General features: G+C 47.3%; 9 protein-coding genes across 9 annotated transcripts; 5 read left to right on the plus strand and 4 right to left on the minus strand.

Annotated features, from left to right (window-relative positions):
• Positions 1–97: 97 nt before the first annotated feature.
• Positions 98–1,750, plus strand: EURHEDRAFT_451120 (GSK family serine/threonine-protein kinase; the record flags this gene model as incomplete). The annotated part of the gene is made up of 7 exons (XM_040783924.1): positions 98–143; positions 255–430; positions 511–594; positions 647–995; positions 1,090–1,283; positions 1,350–1,554; positions 1,617–1,750. 7 exons carry the CDS (start codon positions 98–100, stop codon positions 1,748–1,750), a joined length of 1,188 nt encoding a protein of 395 aa, XP_040640958.1.
• Positions 1,751–2,865: 1,115 nt separating this feature from the next.
• Positions 2,866–5,916, plus strand: EURHEDRAFT_326124 (NCBP1 family protein). The gene is made up of 7 exons (XM_040778352.1): positions 2,866–3,064; positions 3,148–3,242; positions 3,311–3,417; positions 3,495–3,762; positions 3,829–4,721; positions 4,774–4,955; positions 5,008–5,916. Exons 1-7 carry the CDS (start codon positions 2,998–3,000, stop codon positions 5,898–5,900), a joined length of 2,505 nt encoding a protein of 834 aa, XP_040640959.1. The 5' UTR covers positions 2,866–2,997; the 3' UTR covers positions 5,901–5,916.
• A 460-nt stretch (positions 5,917–6,376) lies between these two features.
• On the minus strand, positions 6,377–7,673 carry EURHEDRAFT_474663 (sterol desaturase family protein). The gene is made up of 2 exons (XM_040785389.1): positions 7,314–7,673; positions 6,377–7,246 (listed from the first exon to the last, which is right to left on the minus strand). Exons 1-2 carry the CDS (start codon positions 7,580–7,582, stop codon positions 6,457–6,459), a joined length of 1,059 nt encoding a protein of 352 aa, XP_040640960.1. The 5' UTR covers positions 7,583–7,673; the 3' UTR covers positions 6,377–6,456.
• Positions 7,674–9,060: 1,387 nt separating this feature from the next.
• rcoA (putative transcriptional repressor TupA/RocA) lies at positions 9,061–11,318 on the plus strand (the record flags this gene model as incomplete). Its single annotated transcript, XM_040783969.1, has 7 exons — positions 9,061–9,181; positions 9,382–9,463; positions 9,546–9,862; positions 9,936–10,459; positions 10,533–11,000; positions 11,054–11,186; positions 11,239–11,318. 7 exons carry the CDS (start codon positions 9,061–9,063, stop codon positions 11,316–11,318), a joined length of 1,725 nt encoding a protein of 574 aa, XP_040640961.1.
• Positions 11,319–12,907: 1,589 nt separating this feature from the next.
• Positions 12,908–13,450, minus strand: EURHEDRAFT_451694 (uncharacterized protein; the record flags this gene model as incomplete). The annotated part of the gene is made up of 1 exon (XM_040783967.1): positions 12,908–13,450. A coding segment is annotated over one exon (543 nt), but the record flags the coding sequence as incomplete, so codon positions are not given.
• A 4,620-nt stretch (positions 13,451–18,070) lies between these two features.
• EURHEDRAFT_451414 (C2H2-type zinc finger protein) lies at positions 18,071–19,667 on the plus strand (the record flags this gene model as incomplete). Its single annotated transcript, XM_040783949.1, has 4 exons — positions 18,071–18,916; positions 18,972–19,025; positions 19,083–19,256; positions 19,326–19,667. The coding sequence occupies 4 exons, from the start codon at positions 18,071–18,073 to the stop codon at positions 19,665–19,667; spliced, it is 1,416 nt and encodes a 471-aa protein (XP_040640963.1).
• Positions 19,668–20,639: 972 nt separating this feature from the next.
• On the minus strand, positions 20,640–21,701 carry EURHEDRAFT_375867 (putative mitochondrial folate carrier protein Flx1; the record flags this gene model as incomplete). Its single annotated transcript, XM_040778787.1, has 3 exons — positions 20,640–21,223; positions 21,282–21,524; positions 21,584–21,701. 3 exons carry the CDS (start codon positions 21,699–21,701, stop codon positions 20,640–20,642), a joined length of 945 nt encoding a protein of 314 aa, XP_040640964.1.
• A 584-nt stretch (positions 21,702–22,285) lies between these two features.
• Positions 22,286–22,685, minus strand: EURHEDRAFT_375868 (mitochondrial import receptor subunit TOM7; the record flags this gene model as incomplete). The annotated part of the gene is made up of 5 exons (XM_040778788.1): positions 22,286–22,307; positions 22,364–22,400; positions 22,461–22,489; positions 22,555–22,601; positions 22,659–22,685. The coding sequence occupies 5 exons, from the start codon at positions 22,683–22,685 to the stop codon at positions 22,286–22,288; spliced, it is 162 nt and encodes a 53-aa protein (XP_040640965.1).
• A 349-nt stretch (positions 22,686–23,034) lies between these two features.
• On the plus strand, positions 23,035–24,190 carry EURHEDRAFT_375869 (U2 snRNP complex subunit HSH49; the record flags this gene model as incomplete). The annotated part of the gene is made up of 3 exons (XM_040778789.1): positions 23,035–23,054; positions 23,108–23,483; positions 23,543–24,190. 3 exons carry the CDS (start codon positions 23,035–23,037, stop codon positions 24,188–24,190), a joined length of 1,044 nt encoding a protein of 347 aa, XP_040640966.1.
• Between the last annotated feature and the right edge of the window lie 199 nt (positions 24,191–24,389).

Below are 24,389 nucleotides of genomic sequence, written 5' to 3' on the forward strand. Positions count from 1 at the left end.
CTTTTCTGTCCTCTGCTCTTGAAATACAACAATCGTCCATACTCTCAATAGCACTGTCCACCTTGCCGCCTACCGTCATCTCCGCAAGTCTCTCGTGATGTCACAAAATAAGCCCTCAATGTTCTCAAGTCTGCGCATGGGTGGTAAGAGATGGTTTTTCCTGTTTAATTTTCCTATCGCTTTCTAGACCCAATGGCGTCGCTATCCTATCTTGGTTACTCTATATACTGACACGAGTTTATTTCCCCACCAAGCAGAGGTCGTCCGCGAAAAGGTCCAAGATGGGCTGTCCGGAGAAATGAAGGAGATCTCCTACACACAATGTAAGATCGTGGGAAATGGGTCGTTTGGTGTCGTTTTTCAGACCAAGATGATGCCCAGCGGTGAAGATGCGGCCATCAAACGAGTTTTGCAAGACAAGCGTTTCAAGGTAAGTCATACGACAGGCCACGGGGAGTGGTTTCGTAACGGAACTCGGTGCCGTCGTCGACATCGCTGACACAATCATAGAACCGTGAATTGCAAATCATGCGGATTGTTCGCCATCCCAACATTGTAGAATTGAAGGCATTCTACTACTCGAACGGTGAGAGGGTATGTCTTCCTCCCGTCCCCTCAAACCGGTTCGATGTTAACACCTAAGTAGAAAGATGAAGTGTACCTCAACCTTGTCCTCGAATATGTCCCCGAGACCGTCTACCGGGCGTCGCGATACTTCAACAAGATGAAGACAACCATGCCGATGTTGGAGGTTAAGCTTTACATCTACCAGCTCTTCCGCTCCCTGGCGTACATTCACTCCCAAGGCATCTGTCACCGAGACATCAAACCTCAGAATCTCCTCCTTGATCAGCACTCCGGTATTCTGAAACTCTGCGATTTCGGGTCCGCCAAGATCCTTGTTGAGAATGAGCCCAACGTCTCTTACATCTGTTCGCGGTACTATCGTGCGCCCGAGTTGATTTTCGGCGCAACCAACTACACAACAAAAATTGGTATTTACGACCTCCTGGCACTCTCCCCTCTTCCCTCTCCTTCTTTCCTTGGTCCTACCCAATGTTATCTTCAGTTGCCTAACGTAAATACCAGATGTGTGGTCCACCGGCTGTGTGATGGCCGAGTTGATGTTGGGACAACCGCTCTTCCCAGGAGAATCAGGAATTGATCAACTTGTGGAGATCATTAAGGTCCTTGGAACCCCTACCCGGGAACAGATTCGGACCATGAACCCCAACTACATGGAGCATCGTTTCCCTCAGATCAAGCCTCACCCTTTCAATAAGGTAGACAATTCCCCGCTCCCGTTCATATCCTCCTTAAAAGTGCCATGCTGACTATATCCTCTTTAGGTTTTCCGGAGAGCTCCGCACGAGGCCATTGATCTGATTTCGGCTCTATTGGAGTATACGCCCACACAACGTCTGTCTGCGATCGAAGCAATGTGCCATCCTTTCTTCGATGAACTTCGGGACCCCAATACCAAGTTGCCGGATTCGCGGCACCCCGAAGCCGCGCCACGGGACTTGCCTAACCTTTTCGACTTCTCCCGGCATGGTATGTTGGCATCTTTTATTTCTTCTTTTTAGGCATCCAGAGAACTGACAATCTTTTATTAGAACTCTCTATTGCTCCTTCGATGAACCACCGACTGGTTCCCCCTCATGTACGGCCTGCACTCGCCGCTCGCGGGCTCGATATCGATTCCTTCAAGCCGCTTTCGAAGGAACAAATGATGGCACGCCTCGACTGAGTCTGAGAGCGATGCTCACGAATTGTACGCATGTTCAGAGTGCTATTCTTTGCATAATTGCGCGGAGAAAAAAAGAGTGCGACCCTTTTCTTCTACCGTTATGCAGTACGAGTTCTTTTTCTTTTCTTACCTTGCATCGGGAGGTTTCTGAGTTTGGAAAAGATTTCTTCGGATCTGCAGTCCTCTCTCCTTTGGCGAAGCATCTGAGAGCTGGTTTCTCTGGGGGAAGATCAAAAAGGAAAAAAACGACGAAAAAACCAGAAAAAAAAAAAGAAGTGTCATCCATGTCATGATGGTGGGGAAATAGATCATGACATTTCACGCATGAGGGGATGGGATTTATAGCCTGGAGTTTCGTTTTTTTCGAGGTGTCTGAGACAGCTCTTGGGAGGAAAAAGTGATACCCTTATCTGCGTGAGTCTGCCTTCCGGGATGTAAGTCAGCATAGCTTCATATCTCGAATGAAGGGGTCATGGGAATCAGATTGCTGCAAGTCATATTGAGAAGTATGGAGGGATGAGCGTCCTGTACATGGGTCAGATTTCATGAGGATTTCTATTTCTTTTTTTCTTTCTTGCTTGGTTGCACATGTGCGTGATGTGCTTTTTTAAATATATGTATTGGAGGACTTATTCCAGACTTGCGGCTCTAGAGACCCTTATCCCCCTTTTTCTTTTCTCTTCTTTACATCGCTTTTTTGTTCGTCGCTCTTGTTTTATATCATTTTCTTCGTTGTGAATCCCGGTTTCATTCGCTTTCATGACTCGGCTGATAGTTTGTTTGACACAACTAAACCATGAAGCTATAAGTCTTCTTCAATCCAGAAAGCAGACTAATTGTTTCTTTCCTTCCATCTTTAAGTTTCTTCAAGGCCTTTACTGAGTGGTTTATTCGCGGTGTCGAGTTCAATGGTCCCTGGAAGTCTGTATCTGGTTGCATATCCAGCCTAGAGCTGCTTTGGATATTTCAACTCCCGCCATTTCTATCTTTTGATATTTTACACTGTACTCTGTAGTTAACTTAGGATGTAAATGTATTATGTAATTATCGGAACGGAGCAGCCGCTGTCCCGGACTTCCGCAGCGATTATTGGTCTTTAGCGTTCTGCGCGCATAGCTAGGAAGAGCTCCAAAAAGCTTTGCTTCTTACACCCTATCGCATCGAGATTAACAAACGAATCTCATACGATTGAGTATTATTGAGGTGTTAAAAGAAAGGAGATAATAAAGGGAAAAGCCTCCGCGCATATGGCCGATTACGAGCGCCGCCATAATGGTCCCCCCAGGGGTGGTGGACGCAAGAGGCGTTATAGAGGTCAGTCATTATCATGGATTATTGTACCACTACTTTATAGCTCGTTTTTCATATGTCGCTCACATTTTCTTTTGCTTTTATAGACGATGACGACTTCGACCGCCGTCAGCAACGTCGAAGATACGAAGAACCACTATCTGGCAGAGTCCGGAGACTGCTATTCACGATTGCGGAATCGGTACGGATACTCACGACATCGAATTTCTCTGGTTGTCTTCAGTTCTGACCGTTTTATTGTGGATATAGGTCGTTCGAAGGGTAGAGGATGATGTCGCGTACATTGCAAAGACCGTCGCGGAGAACTACGAGGATGAAGAATTGAGAAATACTTATATCGACGCTACCATTGACCTGTATGTTCTGGAAATACTTTTATGGCGATTGCTTGCGCGATATTTGCAGTTGGCTAACGATACGATCTTCTTGACAGCGCCGTCGAGCAACCGTTGAAGATTCCCTTTGTCGCAGCCACGGTCTTGGTTGCCAATAGCCACAGGTCGGAGCTTGTGGCCGAAGTGCTTCAGAAAGCTAGCAGCACTCTGCAAAATTTTATCAATGTCGGTGCTTGGCGGGAAGTCAAGCTTCTTGTGCGCTTTTTTGGTTGCCTTCAATTCATTTTCGAGGGTGATGGGATCTTTCCATTGTTAGAAGAGCTGTTCGCGCGCGCGGTCGATCAACAGACAGCGTCTTCGGAAGATGTATGCATTGCTCCCATGGTATTTATATGTTTCTAATATGACAATTTGCTGACAATTTGGATTTAGCTGCTAGGACTCGAACTGGTCAAGATCATCCTTTTTACTATCCCCTATGTGATGGCATCTCCGGCAACCGGCTTTGGGGGCCACGCAAACGCCCTCCTTGAAAAGACGGACATTATCGCTTCCACTCCCCATGCGCTTGTCGACCTGGTCAAGCCGTTTCCCAAGGAAGATGAAGAGCCCGTCGCTACACCGAGCATTATTAGTCTCCTCCAGACACAACTCCAGGCCGAGTCCAGTCGGAATTGGGAACTGGTGTGCCTTCCTCGTCCTTGGAACATCCCTCCGGAGGGAGAGGAGGAGCAGAAGCCCTTGGAGCCAGGGACAAGACACGCTTTCCCGCAAATCACCGTTCCCAACCCTGTCCCGAATGGTGCCAGAGCAATCTTTCCCGAGGTCTATCTATCGGTATACGCAAACCAGGAAGTGGAAACGGTGCCTCCGTTGTCTGATATCACATCCTCATTGTTGCGCGATTCCCTGGTCGACACCATCAACCTTCTCGACTTTAACCGTAACGCGACTGCCAAGATGCTGATCGATGTCGACTGCTACTTCACGCCTCATACTTTTGTAAAGCGCGCAACGCCCTTTGACCGGCTCCGCGAACTTCCCCAGGACCGCCCAACATGGAAACCGGAAGATGTTGCTGTTGACGCGGTGTTTTCTCAACTATTCCAACTCCCAACGCCGGAGCATAAACTCGTCTACTACCACTCAGTGCTCACTGAGTGCTGTAAGGTTGGACCTGCTGCTATCGCTCCCAGTCTGGGGCGTGCGATCCGTTTCCTGTACCGAGGCTTGGAGGTGATCGATTTGGATCTCACTCATCGGTTCTTGGATTGGTTCTCGCATCATTTGAGTAACTTTGGTTTTACTTGGAAGTGGAGTGAATGGTTAGTTCGATAACAGGGATTGCTTTCTACGCAGACTGCTAACGTTCACTAGGGTCGATGACCTTGATCTCCCCATCGTCCACCCCAAGATGTCTTTTATTAACGGGGCCATTGATAAGGAAATCCGGTTGAGTTTTGCGCAGCGCATTCGGGGCACCCTGCCCGATCCTTACCAAGACTTGATTACTGAAGGAAAGGAGAAGGATATCCCTGATTTCAAGTACTCTGTAGACAGTGGGTGTTGCATACCTGTAACTACTTATGACTTCTGACTAACACATTTTAGCTACGCCGTACGCCAACGAAGGCAGAGAACTCATGCAACTCATTCGCAAGAAGGCTGGTGACGAAGAAATTCAACCAATCATCGCCTCAATCGAAGAACAAGCCAAGGAACACGGCGTCGAAGAACCCATGCTCCCATCCACCGACGCCTTCGTCACCTCCATCTGCTTCGTCGGCGCCAAATCCCTCTCCCACGTCCTCTCCTGCATCGAGCGCAACAAAGAACGCCTCCTAGCAATCGGCCCCCAATCCTCCCGTGCGCGTAACCAAATTGTCACCTCGGTCATGGAATACTGGGCCGACCAACCAGGTATCGCAATCAACATCATCGACAAACTTCTTAACTACACAATCCTCACCCCCCTCTCCGTCATCGAATGGGCCCTTGTCGAGAACCTCGCTGCAGGCAACATTCTCGCCAGAACCGAAATTTACGAAATGGTTGCCGCGACAATCGGCAAAGTCACCAACCGTCTTCGCCAGATCGTCGCCGCGCGTGTCCAGCCGGGTCTCTACGAACCCCAGCTCAGCGTCATCGACGACACCCTCCACCGCGAAAAGGCAGACATGCAAGCCCTCTTCAAGGTCACGGAGGACTCGCTCGTGTCTATTGCCAACGGCAGTAACGATGAACAGATGGAACGCGGGGACGGGAGTGGTGGTTTGCCGGAAGATGGAATTCTGAGGCAGTGGGGTCACCGTTGGCTTCGGGTGTTCCGGCGGAAGGCTGCAGTTGAGGAGGCGTTTATTGCGGAGGCTATGGCGGGTGCAACGCCGGTTGGGACGGTTGCGCCGCCGCAGCCGGTTCAGCCTGCTGCTTCTGCTGGTGCTCCTGTGCAAGACGCTAATGATGGGGATTTGGATGTTGCAGATGCTGATGCGGCGGGTCAGTAGTTGGATGTTCTGGTTAATTAGGATAAATTACCTATATAATCAGTGTGGTACCTGGTTTCATTCCAAGTTTCTTCGGTACATTTGCATATTTCTGATTAGAACACGAGGCAAAAGAGAAACTTGATATTTCTTTGGACTTAAGATTGAAACGTCTATCATTGATGATTGAAATGCTTTGACTTTCCAGAAAACTATATACACAAGAATTGACGTAAAAGGCAGAGCACATTAGAGTAAATATATCACAAGAAGCAAAATAATTAATGTACTAAACCGAAATTGTTACAGGCCTCGATTAAAAATACTAATGATGTGCCAAAGGCATGAAATCGTAACTCACTTTCCGTTCAAGGAAGCCCAGACCTGCAGACAGAAAACCTCAGAAGCATCTCTCGCATATCGATGGGTTTCTTTTTTTTCCGTTTTTGTTAGAAACTCCAGGGATGGTCATTCCAACCAGCCATGCAAGATATGAAAACCTCGATACAAACACATGCGAATGTAAGAAAGTAAAACGGTTCCATGGAGCCAGGTCGTGGATGCACGCAGTGATACATCAGAGGACTTTCTTCGTCTCTTCCTCGGCCAGGTACTTGCGGTCATCCTCACCCTCAACGTCCTTGAGGATAGTCTCCATCTCCTTGGTCTGTCTCTGCCACTCCTTCTGGTCCATCTTTGTCTCGCGACGGAAAAGTTCTTCGTTGGGCTTCCGGTAGCTACCGCCCATGCGGTCCCACAAGGTGGTGAACTGTCCATAGTTGTAGTTGAAGTAGAGATGGTGCATGGTGTGGCAGGCGGCTCCGTTGATCACAGGGCTGTTGGCAACGTATTCACCGTCGTGGATCAAGACGGTCCAGAGGTTGATGAAACCGAAAAGGAAAACGTAGGCGAGCTTCTGGAGAGGAAAAATGAATGGAAATAGGTGGTAGGGCACACTCTGCGACCAACCGTCCATAGGGTGGAAAGCATGCGACGCGAAGGGACTAGGCATGATCCACTTATGGTGAGGCTTGTGCAAGGTCTTGTAGATCAGAGGGTGGTGCAAGCCACGATGGATCCAGTAGATACAGAGATCGGTGAACGCGATGAACAACGGGAATTGAATGAAGCTGTAGCCCCAGAAAGGCTCATCTGAGAACGAGTCATAGAGTTTGGCGTAACCACGAACTTCCGCGACCAAGAACGGAGCAGTGAGGAGAGACATGATGGGCATGGACTCCATGGTCTGCTTGATTTCCATGGGAATTTGGTTCTTTAGGAATTTCGGGTGATGAACGGTCGACTTGTCCCAGATAAAGATGTAGGAAAGGGAGGCGCAAATGAAGTATGTGATCAAACCGAAAATCCTTTACAAGATTCAACGTAAGTATTAATCACTTTCTAAGAAACTGAGAAAAAGTGGTCGCAACATACCAGACGATCAAGAAGAAACTGAGGAATTGGCGGTAAATGTTGTTTCGAGGCCAGGCGCTCATATACGCATACTTCGAGGGCTCGAGATAGATTAGTTGCGTGGCAGGTTCGTAAACGAAGGGCTGTGTGGCGCCGAAAAGCGACAGGGTGCTGTTGGCGACATTGGTGAAGCCAGGAATGGTGATTGAGGAGGACAGCGAGGTAGGAAGAAGCGCCGAATACAAGCGATCACCAATAAAGGTGTCCCAGATTTCAAGGGCGATATCCATGGTGCAAGTTGTTCTCTAACCACGGCAAGTCGTCTAGGGGTAGAAAAATCTAGGGAAGCGGAGAGAAAGACCATAGGATGACAACCCGGTCGAGTCGACTTTGGATTGACCAGTTGACCAGGCACGAGAACAAGGGAAATGAGGAAAATAAAGAATTGGGATGCGAAGAGAAAAGTTGAGGAAATGAAGGGATTGGTTTTAGTAATGAGTCTATCAAACCAGGCGGAATTTTCAGAGCCGTTCCGTTGCGGCAATAATTTGCTGACTCCTTTTCCATCTAGAATGTTACTACAGTATACAATTGAGGGCTCTAGAAAAAAAAGTCAAATGAAGGATCATTATCATATGGCCATTCACTACTGTGTACAGAGTACATACAAGTACTTGACATGAACGATAGAGTACTCTATACCGGTACTCCGTATACGGATCCTTCACTACTGTCAGGTACCGTCTTCATGGCCTTATCTGATTGGAGTTTGAGTTTGGGGCGATTGAAGTCATGTGATATCAACATGTTCCCTGCAACTACGGAGTATTATTGTGCATTATTGGGAATACACAATATACAATGAGGGAGCTGGTAAGGATGTATGATGGTTCAGAGAACAACACAGCATCAGCCCGTGTCATGGAGCTGGCTTGATAATTGACTTTGTGCTTCGGATTGTACTCCATACCATGCTAAAAACCAACCCCAGAAGGTCTATGCTTTTGAGTTCTGTAACTACTTGGTGCACCTGCACCATGAAATTGATGTAGTCATGTTCCGAATATCCACCATGCAGTCTCATCGACTGAAGCACAGAATTCTGAATGGAAAGGTGAGGTTGCACCGGTGATTTACCAGCTGGCTGGGTCGTGACCAAGATCATCGATTGGCACGGGTTAGGGGTGTAAAAATACGCTTGAAAGAGGGCAAGCCATAAATGAATTATATACTACATAGTGTATGGACTTGTAGATGTATCTACATATTACTCTAATGAGTACGGAAGTCATGTGATGTATTAGTCCCAGAAAGGAAAGAAAAGACTAGTTTAGCTATGACCCACTGGCCCGAAGCTGCCGCCGCCGCAATTTTCGTCTAACCGCCTTCGCTTCTCGCGCCAACGCCGAGCCGCAGACGCCCGAGCCCAGCCCTGATCTCCGACCTGCTTTGAACTGTCTGTCACCTTTTCCCCCTCCCTCTCTCACCTTTGCTTTTCTTCCTATCCACCGCCGCCTGTTCTATCGCCTCGTCTCTTGACCTTGTCACAGCGGGTTCTTATCCCTGCGCGCTGTGTTCGGTGGCAGCACTGACTTCCCAACAGTCTCGTGTGTCGCTACTCCTACCTACCTCCCTCCACTGTCGACCCACTTCATCGTCGCCGTTGTCGCAAGCCATTGCCGTTTCCATTCGGTCCGTTTCGCTATCGTGGTTTCTCTGCCACGACTCTTCTTGATAAAGCGGTCGAAGCCAGCCACCGACACGCGCGATGTACAACGCTCATCGCGGGATGGTTCCCGCTCCCAACTCCCGTTTGTCGGAGTTGCTGGACCAGCTACGCCAGGAGTTTGAGAACCAGTCCAGGAGCACGGGGGAATTCGAGCATCAATGTGTGTATAAGTTTCTTTTTTCTTTTGGTTCTACATCCTTGTTTGGTGTTGTCCCTTTTGCCCACCTCGTGTTGCGACTGTTCGTGCGTCGATGACGCGGTCGTACTTCAATATTTTCGTGACATTTCCCCTCTTTCATGCCTCAAGGCGCTCATAGAATTACATGTCGAGTTCCCTGGTTAACTGACTAGACGCAACAGTAACCGGCCAGCTACAGGAGATGGAAATGATTCGCCAGAAGGTCTTTGCTTTGGAAGCAGCGCAGGTTAAGATGAAGCAAGAGTTCGTAATACCTCCAGAAACGATTTTTTAGAGATTGAAAGGTTGCGCGAATTATTTCTAACGGTCGGACTTTTCTGTTCAGCTACGAGGCGGAGATTCGAATGCTGCGACATGAGCTGGAATCACGCGGTGTCCAGACCGTTTCAACCCATATCGCCGGCCCGGCACAGCATGCTGGGCCTTCTCAGGCGCCACCCCCGGCATTGGGTCATGGTCCCAGTAATCTTTTTGGTGGAATCATGGCCAATCAAGGAGGTAGTGCTCCCGATCCTGCCCAATCTCTAGATCAGAAGCCTCCCCAGCAACATACTGTTCAGCAGCCAGCTTCCGTGGCTCAACCAGGAGCACTGCCAGAGCCGCAGATCTCTGGGAAACACCAGCCAGGTGCTGCTGTGAATGGTATGTAATCGTTTTTTCGCCATAGTTCCTTGATGGCTGACACAGATCATTGTAATTCTTCCAACTCGTACAGGTTATCCTCCTCCACCCCCTACAGCTTCTCCTGGCCCCAAGAGGCCGCGTGCTCCCCCCGGTCCAGCTACCCCGCAGCAGACTCACCAGATGGCTTATCCTGACCCTCGCGCGTCACCTCAGATTGCTCGCCCCACCCCTCCTGGTCAGGCATTGATTAGAGAGCGACCAGGCAACATGTTGGCAAACTGGAACCCTGATGATCTCCCAGCTTCGCAAAAGCGTGAGGGTGCTGACTGGTATGCGATTTTCAACCCCGAGGTGCAGCGCGTGTTGGATGTGGAATTGGTGCATCACCTTGTGCACGACAGTGTCGTCTGCTGTGTTCGCTTCAGCCGTGACGGCAAGTACTTGGCTACTGGCTGCAACCGATCTGCGCAAATCTTCGATGTGACCACCGGGCAGAATGTTGCTATTCTGCAGGATGAGAGCGTCGACAAGGATGGAGATCTTTACATCCGCAGCGTCTGTTTCAGTCCTGACGGCAAATATCTGGCTACCGGAGCTGAGGACAAGCAAATTCGGGTATGTTCCCCATTTCCCAGTCTTGATTCTATTGTCATGAGTTGATAGATACTAATTCTGTCGCGTTAAAAAGGTTTGGGACATCGCGGCCCGGACGATCAAGCATGTTTTCGGTGGACACGAGCAAGACATCTACTCTCTCGACTTCGCTGGCAACGGACGATACATCGCATCTGGCAGTGGTGATAAGACGGTGCGTCTTTGGGATATCCTTGATGGCAAGTTGGTGTACACCCTCAGCATTGAGGATGGTGTGACCACTGTTGCCATGTCTCCAGATGGCCATTATGTGGCTGCGGGATCGTTGGACAAAAGTGTTCGTGTCTGGGATACCACGACCGGCTACCTGGTCGAGCGCCTGGAGACCCCTGATGGCCATCGGGACAGTGTGTACTCGGTTGCTTTTGCGCCGAACGGCCGCGACCTTGTTAGCGGTAGTCTTGACAAGACTATCAAATTGTGGGAGCTCAATGTTCCCCGAGGATACAACAGCGGCAGTGTCAAGCCCGGCAAGTGCGTGAGAACTTTCGAGGGCCACAAGGTAAGCCTATATTTTCCTCTGATGCTTTGGTTCGATGTTAACAGGCATGGTAGGACTTTGTGCTTAGCGTTTGCCTTACGCCTGATGGACACTGGGTAATGAGTGGTTCGAAGGACCGTGGTGTTCAATTCTGGGACCCGGTTACTGGTAATGCCCAGATGATGCTTCAGGGCCACAAGAACTCTGGTGAGTTGCATTCAAGTTCTCTCAGAGGAACGCTCTAACCTATGGCATGTAGTTATTTCGGTTGCGCCCAGTCCGACTGGCAACTTGTTCGCTACTGGAAGTGGTGACATGCGGGCACGGATCTGGAGGTGAGTTCTCTTTCAATATTTTTCATTGGGGAATTATGGTTAACAATAGTTTAGATACGCGACGTACACTGGACGGTGATGGAAATTTGACGATCGGAAGCTTCGGCGCAAGTGTGACTCTTGGTGTAATCCTGTTTGTTCGGTCTGCGTTATGTTTATGCTCTGTTTTTTTTTTTTCATTTTCTCTAATCATTTTTCTGGGTCTGTAGTAGCTGGTTCAATCTTGGCTTGGGTTTCTGCGTTCGATTGTCAAAGGCCTTTTACTGTTTAAGAAATGCTACTTAGTGATCTCCCAATGAAAACAGATTTGAGACTAAAGCCAAGAGTATGGAGTACTAGTTCTACTAGAGGAACTACTGATATTTTTGGAATCGGGGCGCGGTTAAGGCGTCTCGTGAAGATACTGCACATGGTCACTAGTAGTAAGTGTACCGTTCTCCTGAGACCCTGTCCGTTGCTTTTTTCTTTTCTTTTCTTTTTTTTATCTCCCAAAGGCTAGATCGAGGCTATCAGAAGCGAAAAGGGAAAGAATCAGGGGCAGAAACCAAGAAAAAGGTGTTGAATCTAGTTCCCGAAAGTTCTAATTTATGAGATACCTCAATCTGTCAACCTTAACTTTGTTCAGCATCATGTTCTACGGAGTACTCCGGATACTCTACTAGTACCATGGGCTTGTGATTATTTCCGTCTCGTCGCCAAGGAAAGAGTATCAGTCTCGATCACCATGATAATGGAGATCACAATAAATGACAAATGTGAATTATGCACAGTAGATACATATCCACTGACTACGGAATACCAGTACAAAAATAATCCCGATAAATTTGATTTGAAATGGCAATTCGATCCCAAACGTGTGACTTGCGGGAATATCTTGCATTATGCATTTTTCTTCATCTCACATGATACTTCAGTCGCCGTAAGCAAACAGGGATCACGTACTTTACTTCATCTCACACCACACATTCAATCAATCTCAGCCTCAGCCTCAGCCTCGCTGCGTTGTCTACCTTCCCTCGATCAACTCGACCGAAGTACGAGTCCAGTATCCAGTACGGTACGGAGACGCAGCAGAGCATGGGGCGCGGAGCAATGCAAAGGCACGCATTGCAGGGTCGTATTCACCTTTTACCCGATCTGGTATGGATGCTCTCTTAGCTTAGCTTGGCTTGGCTTACAGGTAGTTTGTATTACACTTAGCACAGTAGAACTATTTTCCAGGGTCCGCGTGCCGTAAACCGGAATCGGGGATGCGATGATTGGGTAGTTGGGGATGATGCGGTCAGCTATGACCAGTTTTTCGGTATTATTTGTTTTTCGGTAATGCATGGGTGTATATACAGGGTACTATAACAGGACGATTGAGTCATGGGAAATGTACTTTTGCATCTCATAGAGAACAAGGTAGGGTTGCGCCGAATTACTGGAGATAGTATACGGAGTACTCCGTACTACTTAGTGTCTCTTTGAGATGAGAAACTTGAAAACAGACATTCTGTGTTCCTCGTTAGGTATGAACTGATATAGCCAAAGCTATAGAGAAACAAGTAGAAACAGAGACTTAATTAGGAAAAGTAGTCAAACAATCCAAAATCAACCAAAACGCTGCATCCCCCAAAAAAAATACGCACGATAAACTCGCGTGGAATAAAACGATTTGTAGGCAGAGATATTAAATGGAAGATATTCCATGCCAGTTTGCTTTTTGGCATCACGGCCGTCGCGTCCCCGGCTGCGAATGCAACAGCTACAAGCACTGGTGCAATGGCCTCGATCCCACTTGTGGAGTGTGATAGTAGTAATTGATGCTGTTGCTGCAGTTGTTTCTGCTCGGAACTTTTCACAACGTCCACAATCTCGTCCAGCACAATCCTGGCGTAGCCATGCGCAGAAATACCAGTTTGGATCTTCTCTGTATGTCCTAAAGCCCCTTTCAACACAACCAGAGGGCAGATCTGCCTCCAATTTCTGGCACCGTCGAGAAAGATCCCATAACTGATCTTCCAATCGTCGAAGTTCTTCATCATATTTGCCGTGGGACTTTTTCATGGCCACATCGTCTTTTTCGGAGTCGGAAAGTGCCTGTGCTTTATGCAGAGCTCTGAATTCCTCTTGGATATATACCTTTCGCTGGACAACCCAGCACCCTTAAATGTCCGTTACAATGGTTTTATGGGACATCTCAATATGCGTTCTCTCTGGTCAATAGATAAACACCAGAATAAGCGCTAACATACAATTTGTGCAAGCTGAGCGTGGCCAGTATCTTCCAGCTTGGACTCGACCCATCGCATGCCAACCTTTTGTTCTGTTACTGATATCGGCAATGCAATAAGGAGATTGGCCTTGTCTTTGGATGGCCGGTCTGAGAGGAGGATTTCCATGAGCCCTCGGGGGTTTTTAGTTTTATCTATGTGCTTGTACCGATCCTCTATCGAGTCTTTGGCGAATGAAGACCTGAGCATCAGCATAGTGCTTTGGAGATTTATATGTCTAGGAAAGAAAATTGTAGCTTGTAAGTCGCTATTAACTTGTATATTAAAGGATCACTTTGACGTTATAAGTATAGTTCTATTGATAAAGTAGAGTACGTTACTCGATTCTTGACTTAGTATAGGAATTCCACATGTCATGAAGTTCTGCACCGGTTGATTGGTCACTTGATTAACATATACCATTATTCAGTGCTCTTTATTAATTTCCAGCAACCTTTGCTGCTAAACACCCCTGTTTCGTCTTTTATTGTAACACTCATCGCACGGTTTAATCCTTTGTAGTCACCAGTGAACTGGCAGTGCTTATATATGCCTATTCCTCAGGCACAGTTCTACCGCAGAAGCAGCTAATAGAATGAGTCACCAATACATGATAGTATGGTGGGTGTTCTACGATGCCTGTGAATCTGAGCTGCTCAAATCATAAGACATCTTCTCTTCGAGAAGATATGTATTGTACCTTCTAACCTCTTCAACACACCCACTGGTTGATATATTCGTCACGTGGGTTGCATTTGTTATGTGACCCCTGGCCAAGAAATGTTCTCAATTATTGAAGACTTCTTCAGCACTGAGGGTTCTGCTGATGGCCATGGTGTTCTCCATCAGCGATGAAAAAGATATCCCGGCTTACAACGAGAACATCACAAACAGACTTGTTACTTATGACTGGCATTGAAGATCCCTAGACTTCATACATGCTTTGAATGATACGCTTAATGGAAAACCCATGAGCTTGGGTCTCAAAATAAGCATTCGATTTATCTAGCGATTTCTGCCGCCATTACATGCGAAAAGTATTCTGTACAACGCAGGTACAGTTTGTTTGATCGCTCGTGATGTTGGTCGGTCAGATTCCTGTCCAATACGCTCACATTAGTATCCAATGATGCGTTCTTTTTAGATACTGTTCAGTCTCAGACTTCGGCCATTTTGGCCAATTGAACCACGCTGTCACCTGAGTTAGCATATAATACTCTGTAGGGCTCTGAGTATCTCTACACTCTGCGTTCCAGTCTGCCTCTATACATTGTGCTAGTGTCTCATTGCCATAATATGCAACGGAGCCTCGCAGTACTGTATATGAGCAACAAGAAATTTGTAAGTAACCATCTGGTCTATACTCAAGTTGCTGCCACAAAATACTGGCTCTGAATGATTCGTTTGCTGGTGTACGTTATGAGAGGAGTCAATACAACAACCTGTTGCGGCCATTGTGCCGATTGCTTTCTAGGTTGGCGGATATTCCCTTGATGGCCTTGTCCAGCAGCTGGGACATGGTTGTACTGACTGCAATATGAAAACCGTGGACTGAATATAGTATGCAGTGGATAAAAAAAGACTGGGTTTTTCCCTTCTATACAAGAAAAGCTCCTACTCGCTATGAGGTCGCACTTGATACGGTGATCGAGATGTTGTGGAGTAGGTAGTTGGGGGTGGGCTCCACGTCCCTGCGCAGTGCTGAAACCATGGATTCACCAGTGAATGAAGAACACAATTGCAATTCACTCTAACTGTAAAAACTGCATGTTCTGCCCTGAAGATCACGAGGCAGCAGATTGCCCACATCCAAGCAGTTACGTACCTGTGCAGGAAGCGTATTCCGTTAAAGTAAAACGGAGCGATTTTTTCTTTTTCCTCATTAGCCGCCGAATTTCCAAGGCGATGGGCGGCTAACGGGATAAATTCGCAGATCGGTCCATGTGACCCCCACAGATTGAGCAGTACATATTACATACTCTGTCTAGAGTACGGTACAAAGTAGTGATGAGATCGGTTGTGCTCGGATTTCAGATTTAATTTATATAATAGTATACCAGTAGAATGTGCGATCATATATCAAAGAACAAGTACGGTACGATCGACCTCAACCAGTCGATCGGAGAATGCAATCCGCAAGACAAACTATGGTCAATACCCTGTCAGTGTCAGCCCAACAAGGTCCGGCCCGCGCAGAAAAAGAAATGAAAAGGGGCAGTATTTGTACAGAGTACATTATTATTATTATTATTATTATTATTATTGCTACGGAATACATTGAAAGAAAAAGCGATGTGATCCATCATTTTGTTCCGTCAGCTCCGTCCGTTTTTTTTTTTTTTTTTTTTTTACCCTATCAGGCACAATAAACCATAGCAGCCATACGCTATTGTTTTTTTTTTTTTTTTTTTTTCTTTCTGGGCTATCGACCGATCTCCCGCACACGAGTAGGCACGGATAACGACAGTTGACAGGACAAATGATTGTCTAGCGGTCAAGAAAAAGTATACATGTAGAATGGGATGGTTGCACAACGATCTTTGTTTGAGCCTCGTTTGTACAGGATAATACAAGTACATCCTCCGTACTCTTGGCGTACAAGTACTCTGTACATACACAGCAGAATTGATCTACAGAGGCTGGATATCGCCATGCGTATTCCGTATCCAGTGAGACCAATAATCTACTCTCGGATTAGTTAGGAGCAATTCATCGCCACGGAATCGAAACGAATCAGGAGAATACCACTACCTACAAAAGATCTATCGGAAGACTCCATCTCTCACCGAAGGCCTTTTCGCCAGTCGCGGCTATCCATATGTACGGTAATTAATTATTCTTACTGGTGGATCCTGGAAATACGCACACAGACTATTGATCGCCCGCGGCGGTCCGTCGAGTAGTTTGTCCCGGCCAAACCCTGTCCGATGCTTGCTGACTGATGAACCATTTAGAGAAGAGGAAATAACATGATGCGGAATGATCGTCTTATAACAGGGAATAAATTGTTAGGAGATGATGAAATCCGAATTGATACTTCAGATGGATGAACCCGCTCCAAGTAAGGACCCCCCGTATGGAGTTCTTGTACAAGTACTTCCGGGTATGGAAGATGATAAAATTATCCTCTCGCAACTAGATATAATTGGTCTATGCCGAAGGCTACCGGACCCGGACTCCTCTCCGTACTCCGTAGTACTCCATACTGGCTATTCACCATTGACCTGTTCTGATCGACTGAATAAGCTAAGGGTCACCACCCAAGTACTCCAAGTACGCACTCTGTTGAACAAACTGTCGATCTGATTGGAAGCGCCCACGCCACGAGATAGACCAATCAGCCCCTGCAGTGCCTGCGTGGATGGCCGGGGGATGTAAGATCAGAACCATTTAGAGAGAGGACGCGCGGTAGCTTCGGCTGGAGTCAGATGACTTGACTAACTGACAGTCTATACAGAGTACCAGAGTACTCTCCTATTCCATTCATAATTAGCATATTTGTATCTTATACAAAGTATCTGTACGGAGTACTGCAAACAAATGCATTACTGACAACGAACTATCGAATCCCGTCACTTCGGTGCGTGATTGTCAGCCCGATCGGAATTACCGCTCAGTTTCCGCGATTGGCCGGTCTCAAACTACTGTATTTGTATTCTGGTATGAGTGTATCTGTAAGACTCGGCTCCACTTAGCGTGGGCTGGATATTATAACACTGTATGTAACTATGTATGTACGGGTAAATACGATCAAACATTAAGCTCTCCTTTTTTATTTTTATTTTTATTTTAATGATGATGATTTTGTTTGTCTGATGCTTTGCAGATCGTCTCGTCACTGAATTTTCTCATTGGACACTCCCATTTCAGCTCAACTACGAGTCCAAACTGGCCCGATCCCTGTCAATTCAGTCCACCCCCGCTGCTTCCACTGTCCTGGGTCCAAAACAAGTTGGAATTTAAAATAAAAAAAGAGTAGAGGCAAGAAAAAAAAAAGGGTGCCGAAGTGGGTTGGCTGTAAGAGCCGGAATGTATATCAACTTCGGGATCGCCTCGTCGGTGCATAATCCAGACTCTACTGTTCTGTACTTACTGCTCTATACCTACACCACACAGACCAGACCCTAATATTGCCAATCTGATCTCCCTTCTTACTTCTCTCTCGTATAGATCTCTAGATCTATAAAGACTCGGACCCAAACGCAGGCACAGGCGCATTCGCGGGGATTTTCTTTCTTTTTCTACATTATTTAACCTTTTCTTTGCTTTTTGACTGTTCTATACCAGACTTCCTTTTTCATCTTTGTTTTCATTGCTTATTTCCTCTGCCACTCATCCACCCGCATTGATCTGTCTGTTCCAGAGGCGAAATCGCGACTGAACTGTACTCTTCTGGACAATTGTCTGCCTTAGGGTTGCTGATTCTGCATCCTCAACCCTTAAGAGACAGCATCAGGAACAGAGCTCGAAAGCAACGAGAAGGAGGCACAAGACTGTCGAGATGGAAACTGCAGAGCCCGTGTCTTACGAATTTCCCGGGCATCCAGTGGGCGCCATGGCTTCTCGTCGCATTCTCAACCCCCACATGAGTTCTAACTACTTCTATCCTACGGCCACCTCGTTTCCTCTGTCATTCCACTCGTCTTCTACTGCTCCGTACAGCTTTGGTCATTCTCAACATCCTCAACACCACCCGCCTCCTCTCAGCAACCCTCATCAGCATCACCATGCTCAGCAGCAACAACAGCAGCCACAGCCACAGCAACCAACGCTGCCACCAGCACCATCTCAACCCCATACCAGCTCGTACCAACCGCACTTCTTCGTCCCGGCTCCTCAACAACCACCGCTTCATCCGCAGCCCGTTCGACTGTCGTCAGAATCACCGCCGTTCCAGGGAGTTCCCGACATCCGACCAGCCAAAAATGCCATCAATCAAGTGGGCAAAGACTCATTGGCAAAGGCCATTTCTGCGTCTCAACAAACCACTAACGGAGCAGCATCACAGGACAAGTCTGCCAGCGAGATTGATTTCTCTACGAATGTCGATGTCCTTATGAAGGCCATCCAGTCCCGGGCTAGTTCTGAGCCAACAACAACTCAGCAGTCTTTGCCTCCGTTGCAGCATTTGACTCACGGGAATGCCGGTGTTTTCTCCCCCCCGAGTTATCCTATGCCTGTGGCGTCATCTATGACTCCTCGTGGGGGCTTGATGGTTGACGAGCCGATGTCCCGGTCTGGGAAGAAACGAAAGTACACCTGTACGCTTCCGCACTGTGGGAAGAGTTTCGCCCAAAAAACTCATTTGGACATCCATATGAGAGCGCACACTGGAGACAAGCCTTTTGTGAGTATTTATCCTCTGGACTAAGTAAAGGAGTGTTGGCTAACAGTACCTTCAGTTCTGCAAGGAACCCGGCTGTGGACAACGATTCTCGCAACTAGGCAATCTGAGGGTATGTTATTACCAGATATTTCCCTTTACGTTGAACTATTATCTAACCTAATCCCAGACTCATCAACGCCGTCACACCGGAGAAAAGCCCTTCTCGTGTGAGGTCTGCCACAAACGCTTCGCCCAACGAGGAAACGTCCGCGCACACCAGATCACCCACAGGGAAGAAAAGCCCTTCAGATGTCTCTTGGACAACTGTGGAAAGCAGTTTACCCAGCTTGGTAACCTCAAGGTTAGTCCTTTCTTTTCTTGGTGCCTAATATTGGACATGTCAGATTCTAACCATCAATATATCCAACAGTCCCACCAAAACAAGTTTCACGCTTCCACCCTTCAGACCCTGACCGCCAAATTCGCAACCACAGTCGATGGAGATTTTATGAACCCGCAGGACCGAGAATTATGGGGCTACTTTGCCGCGCTATACAAGAACAGTAACAAGGGGATCAAGGGCCGGGGCAAGGATCGCAAGATCTCGCCTTCTTCCAAGTCTTCTTCATCCGTGTCCTCGGGAAGACGATCCCAGGCCAATGACCATCACCAGATGCGTCGGGAGAGCTATGGGTACGCCTCTTCGACGTACACAGGGAGCAGTGACGAGGATGACATGGCGCATTACTATTTGGCTAGGAGGGAGCATTAGTGCCCTTCTTACTTTCTTCTTTTCTTCTTTTCTTCTTTTCTTCTTTCTTCTTTCTTCTTTCTTCTTTCTTCTTCCTTTTTCTTCTTCCTTTTTCTTCTTCATTTTTCTTCTTCACTTTTTCTTCTTCATTTTTTCTTCTCCTCTCCACTCACCTTTTTCTTTTTCCTTTCCCCTTTTCAAATACCCATATACCAATCACTTTTGTCTTGAATTACCTGTTATACTGTTTCGGTGATGTTATCATTGATGTTTCGGATGTTACGCTCATATGATACCAATCCTGTATGCTCATTTGTGTTTGTTTTTTGCCACCTTGATTTTTCAAGCCCAGAGTCAGCTTTCGGAGTTGATATATCCAATGGTCTCGTTTTGCTTCGTTTCATTTCGTTTAAATGCTAGAAATAGAAGTTTCAAAAGAGGGATAGCAGACATATCATTTGATCTTGTCATGCTATATTGCAGTATATACTAACACTGGAGTTATTTCCTGTTGCATTGGCGTCAGACTAGCTAGTCAGGTATTTTTATTTGCATGAAATTGCCAGTCAAATTGTGGTCTTTTACTTGAAAATCATGTACTTCCTAGGTCGAACAAGATCCACAGATCGTGATCGGGTGCGAGTTTAAGATGCATATATGCAGGATGATTTTCACGAGATAAAGTTTGGATTTTGCTTTTAATGGCCCCATATAATCCATGTCGGTTGACATGTAATCTAATACCAATGTAAATTATGTGACACACATTGTATATACCAATTGGTCATAACGAATGTCTTGCGTAGATTGGGGACAAAAGACCAACATGACGGTATCGCCAGTTGTACAGAAAGTATCTACTATTTCTTCTGTGGTCATACACATGCCATTGTGAGACTTGCATGCCATATCAAGATCCAGAGAATCCAGTTCTTTTTCCAAACACAAGCCTGAGAGGGCCTAAGAGAAGTATCGTACACACATGCACGCATATCAAAACACCAACCGGGGCAAATACACCTTAGTATTCTCATACACCAAAAACGTCACCCATGTGCTGGGCAATACCCGAAACAGATTCGGCCCCAGACCCTTGTAGAATCCTGCCAGACCTTCCCGCGCCCAGATCTGTGCAATCGCATCACACGCACCTCGATACACGAGATGGGCATCGTAGGTCTGTAAACGAGACCGCAGGACCTGGTACGGGTATGTCACGCCTCCGGCGAACGTCTTGGAGAGACCGGAGATAACGAAAAAGTCGATGTTTCCGAGTGTGCGCTTTTGGTCTGGGTTTTTGGCGGTGCCATTGTCAGAAAAGAAAGTCGTTGTTATTGTTGTCATCTTTGAGCGGTAGATTTTCAACTGCTCATAGGCCATGAATTGTAGAGCCCCATGGCTGACACCGAAAAGTGCGGGGAATAGCCCCCGGTAGAAACCGGCGACGCCCTCGGTTTGGAGAATCTGCTTCACGCCAGTCGCAACGGACGAGTATGCGCCAGGTGCTCGTGAGCCCGTGGATAGCATGCGGGTTTTGATTACCCAGATTGGATTTGTCAGGATAGCCGTGAGCAGACCTAATTATTTGTAGGGGTTAGTATGCTGGACTTTCTTCTCGCAATCGCATATCCATACCTGCCGTTCCCGACGCCGCAAAGTAGTCGGACGAAGTGAGATCCTGCCCATCATGTGCGTGAAACGTCCGCGCAACTTCTTTGGCCTTCCCATAGCACAGGAAATAGAGTCCCCAGCTGGTAGAGTTCCCTATGATGTTAGGACTCAATCCCCGATAGAACGCAGCGACGCCACCCTCATGGAGAGAGATTTCATGGATGACTCGGAGCGAACCACCAATTCGAGAAGACGAGGACCGATCGACTGTAAATTGGGAGAGAAATGTTAGCTTAATTCCTCCCCGCATATGGGCCAGTGCTTACCCTGTAGTCGGGTCTTGACCAAATCCAATGGATGCAGACAAAGTGTGGACACTATTCCTGCTGTGAATCCCGCTACAGTCTCCACAAAGGATGGCGATAGACCATCTTGACCGGTCATGGACCTTTCGAGTCCAGTGCGGGTTGATCTTGTTCTAGTAGGGTTTGTGGTGTGTGAATTTAGAGACGTTGAAATTATAAATGAAAATGATTTGTTGGTCCGGGCGATTTGGTTTAGCGGGCCGAAATATCTACTCCGAAGCCGAGGTCATGCTTGAACAATGCATACAGGATTTACTCTATAGGTATATTCAAATTTATACTGGAGTATAAATCGAATAGCTTGGCATCTATAATTACTATTCTGACTGGGTTATTGTACCTAATATGTGAGAACTCTCGCAAAGCGCAGTCACTTGAAACGCTGCCCCATGTCCAGAATGAATATAAGTATCATGAAAATGTCTTCATTAACCAGTGCAAAACATGCCAGAACCAGAATATTGCATAAAAATACACATGTGCCAATGTAATTCCCAGACATTGGCACTATAAAGCCATCAAGACAACCGAGTTCCCAGCGGTCTCCGCATGGTCACGACATGATATTCCGAATGTTCCGTAGAAAGTAGAGAGGAGAAGAGGTGTCTCAAAAACCATTTATTCATACACGGGTTTCATAACGTCCATGGTCCCGAAACTGATCTAAGCAAGCGGCGAGAACAACCTACCGCGGGGTTAGTCGGTTTGAACGTCGCTCGATCGAGAAGACAGGGGTAGTACTTGAAAAGAGTTGGTCTCGGTTCACTGTAGGTGTAGCCTTATTCATTTAGTCAGTACCGCCCCGGCTTCCTATACATGCATGAATTGAAAGACATACCAAGGTAGACAATCAGAGGAAGATAACCGCTGCGCAATATACCATCAGTACTGTAGATTCTCAAATCCCGGATTTCTTCTAAGGTATAGCTCACTAGTGGATAGCAACCCGCGAGACATCGATGACCTTGGAGATGCGCTCCTGGGAGGGAAGTTAGCAATCTGGGCGAATCGAATCGGCGAAGCACGTTGGTCTAACCTTGGTCTCTTCGGAGAATTGGAACATCTTGGAAGAAAATCTGACGTGAAATAACCTTGGGAAACCGATATCGAAGGAAAAGAAAACGTCGCGAGGAAAGGCAAGAGTGTGCAGAAGGATGGCGGAGCGGAGGAATACTTTCCTGTCAAGCTTCAAAAGTTTTCCGCCAGGCAAAAAGCGGCCGCCGATGAAGGCTGTTCCTCTTCATGCGATCACCCCAAGCTTTGTATTTCTCTAATTCTATCGACTTCTACACACCTTTGCGCATCTGGTTCTTTTTTATTCATTAATAATTCAATTACTGAATTCAACTACGTCTTCTATTCGCGACACAATTGCCCAAATATTTGACCCTTTTTACTGAATCATCGGCGTCATGTCTGGCGCAAGACATTGGTATGGCCCTTCCTAAATGTGCAGGCACACATGAAGCGCTGACAACATTGTAGGGAGCAAGATAAGGAAGCAACCGTTTACATCGGTAACCTTGATGAACGAATCTCGGATAGCCTAGTATGGGAGTTGATGCTGCAGGCCGGGCGCATCGTGAACGTCCACCTACCCAAAGACCGAGTCACCCAGTCGCATCAAGGGTATGGATTTGTGGAATTTATCAGTGAGGAGGATGCGGAATACGCGTCGCGAATAATGAACGGTATTCGTCTATACGGAAAACCCATACGCGTGAACAAGGCCTCCGCCGATAAGCAAAAGGCCGTGGAAATCGGGGCAGAGCTCTTCGTTGGAAACCTCGATCCCATGGTTACAGAGCAGGTTCTCTATGATACATTTGGCCGTTTTGGAAGTTTGACCAGTCTGCCAAAGGTACGTTGCTATCCAGCACCAGTTCTTGTTTTCTTAGAGCAGTCGCTAATAGTTGCTAGATTGCACGGGATGACAACAATCTGTCTAAGGGCTATGGGTTCGTCTCGTTTGGCGACTTTGAGTCTTCGGATGCAGCGATTACGAACATGAACGGGCAATATCTCATGAACAAGCAAGTCTCCGTACAGTACGCGTATAAGAAGGATGGAAAGGGCGAGAGACACGGTGATGAAGCCGAGCGAACGTTGGCTGCACAGGCTCGCAAGCACAATGTTCGCCCGACAGCTCAACAAATACCGCCCCCATTTCTAGCCTCGACACCGCCCGTCATGCCAACAGGAATGGTAAATGGCGATGCATCGCGGCCGATGAGCACAGCACCCCCTGTGGCACCTGCAAACGCTGGTTTCCAAAATATTCCTCCTCCCCAGCCGAATCGACCCGTACCTTCTGCGACCTCTCTGGCGACGCCGCCTCCAGGATTGCCTGCGCGACCTCCACCTTCCCAGGCTGGTTATGGAGGGCCACCACAAGGGTTTGTACCTCCAGGTTTTGCGGGTCCTAACCAACAACCACATTTTCCACCGCAAGCAGCACCGCCCCCAGGATTTGCGCCTCCGGGCTTCGGGCCTCCGGCAGGAACCCCCGGACCCCCGCCCCCGCTGCCACAGGGATTCCAGCAAGCTGGATTTGGCAGGGGACGGTGATCAGCATCTAGGATTGCGCCAGGAGATCACTCATATAGGTAGTATAATTTGGTATGACATGACGACCCGAAGGACCTAAGTTTATCGCTGCTGCATACACCAATACCTGAATCCATCACTTGTCCAGTGAACAACAGCTTTGTTACTTATAATTCACATATCGCAATGGGTCTTCCGTCTGGGAATATGAATAAGCTTA

Source organism: Aspergillus ruber (assembly GCF_000600275.1).
Source record: "Aspergillus ruber CBS 135680 unplaced genomic scaffold scaffold00006, whole genome shotgun sequence".
NCBI lineage: Eukaryota > Fungi > Ascomycota > Eurotiomycetes > Eurotiales > Aspergillaceae > Aspergillus > Aspergillus ruber.

Coding starts and splice junctions, on each gene's coding strand:
- EURHEDRAFT_474663 (XM_040785389.1), bottom strand. CDS start 7,582: ATGGATATCGCCCTTGAAATCTGGGACACCTTTATTGGTGATCGCTTG. Junction 7,247..7,313: donor AGTTTCTTCTTGATCGTCTG/GTATGTTGCGAC, acceptor AATCTTGTAAAG/GATTTTCGGTTTGATCACAT.
- EURHEDRAFT_326124 (XM_040778352.1), top strand. CDS start 2,998: ATGGCCGATTACGAGCGCCGCCATAATGGTCCCCCCAGGGGTGGTGGA. Junction 3,065..3,147: donor ACGCAAGAGGCGTTATAGAG/GTCAGTCATTAT, acceptor TTGCTTTTATAG/ACGATGACGACTTCGACCGC. Junction 4,956..5,007: donor TTTCAAGTACTCTGTAGACA/GTGGGTGTTGCA, acceptor AACACATTTTAG/CTACGCCGTACGCCAACGAA.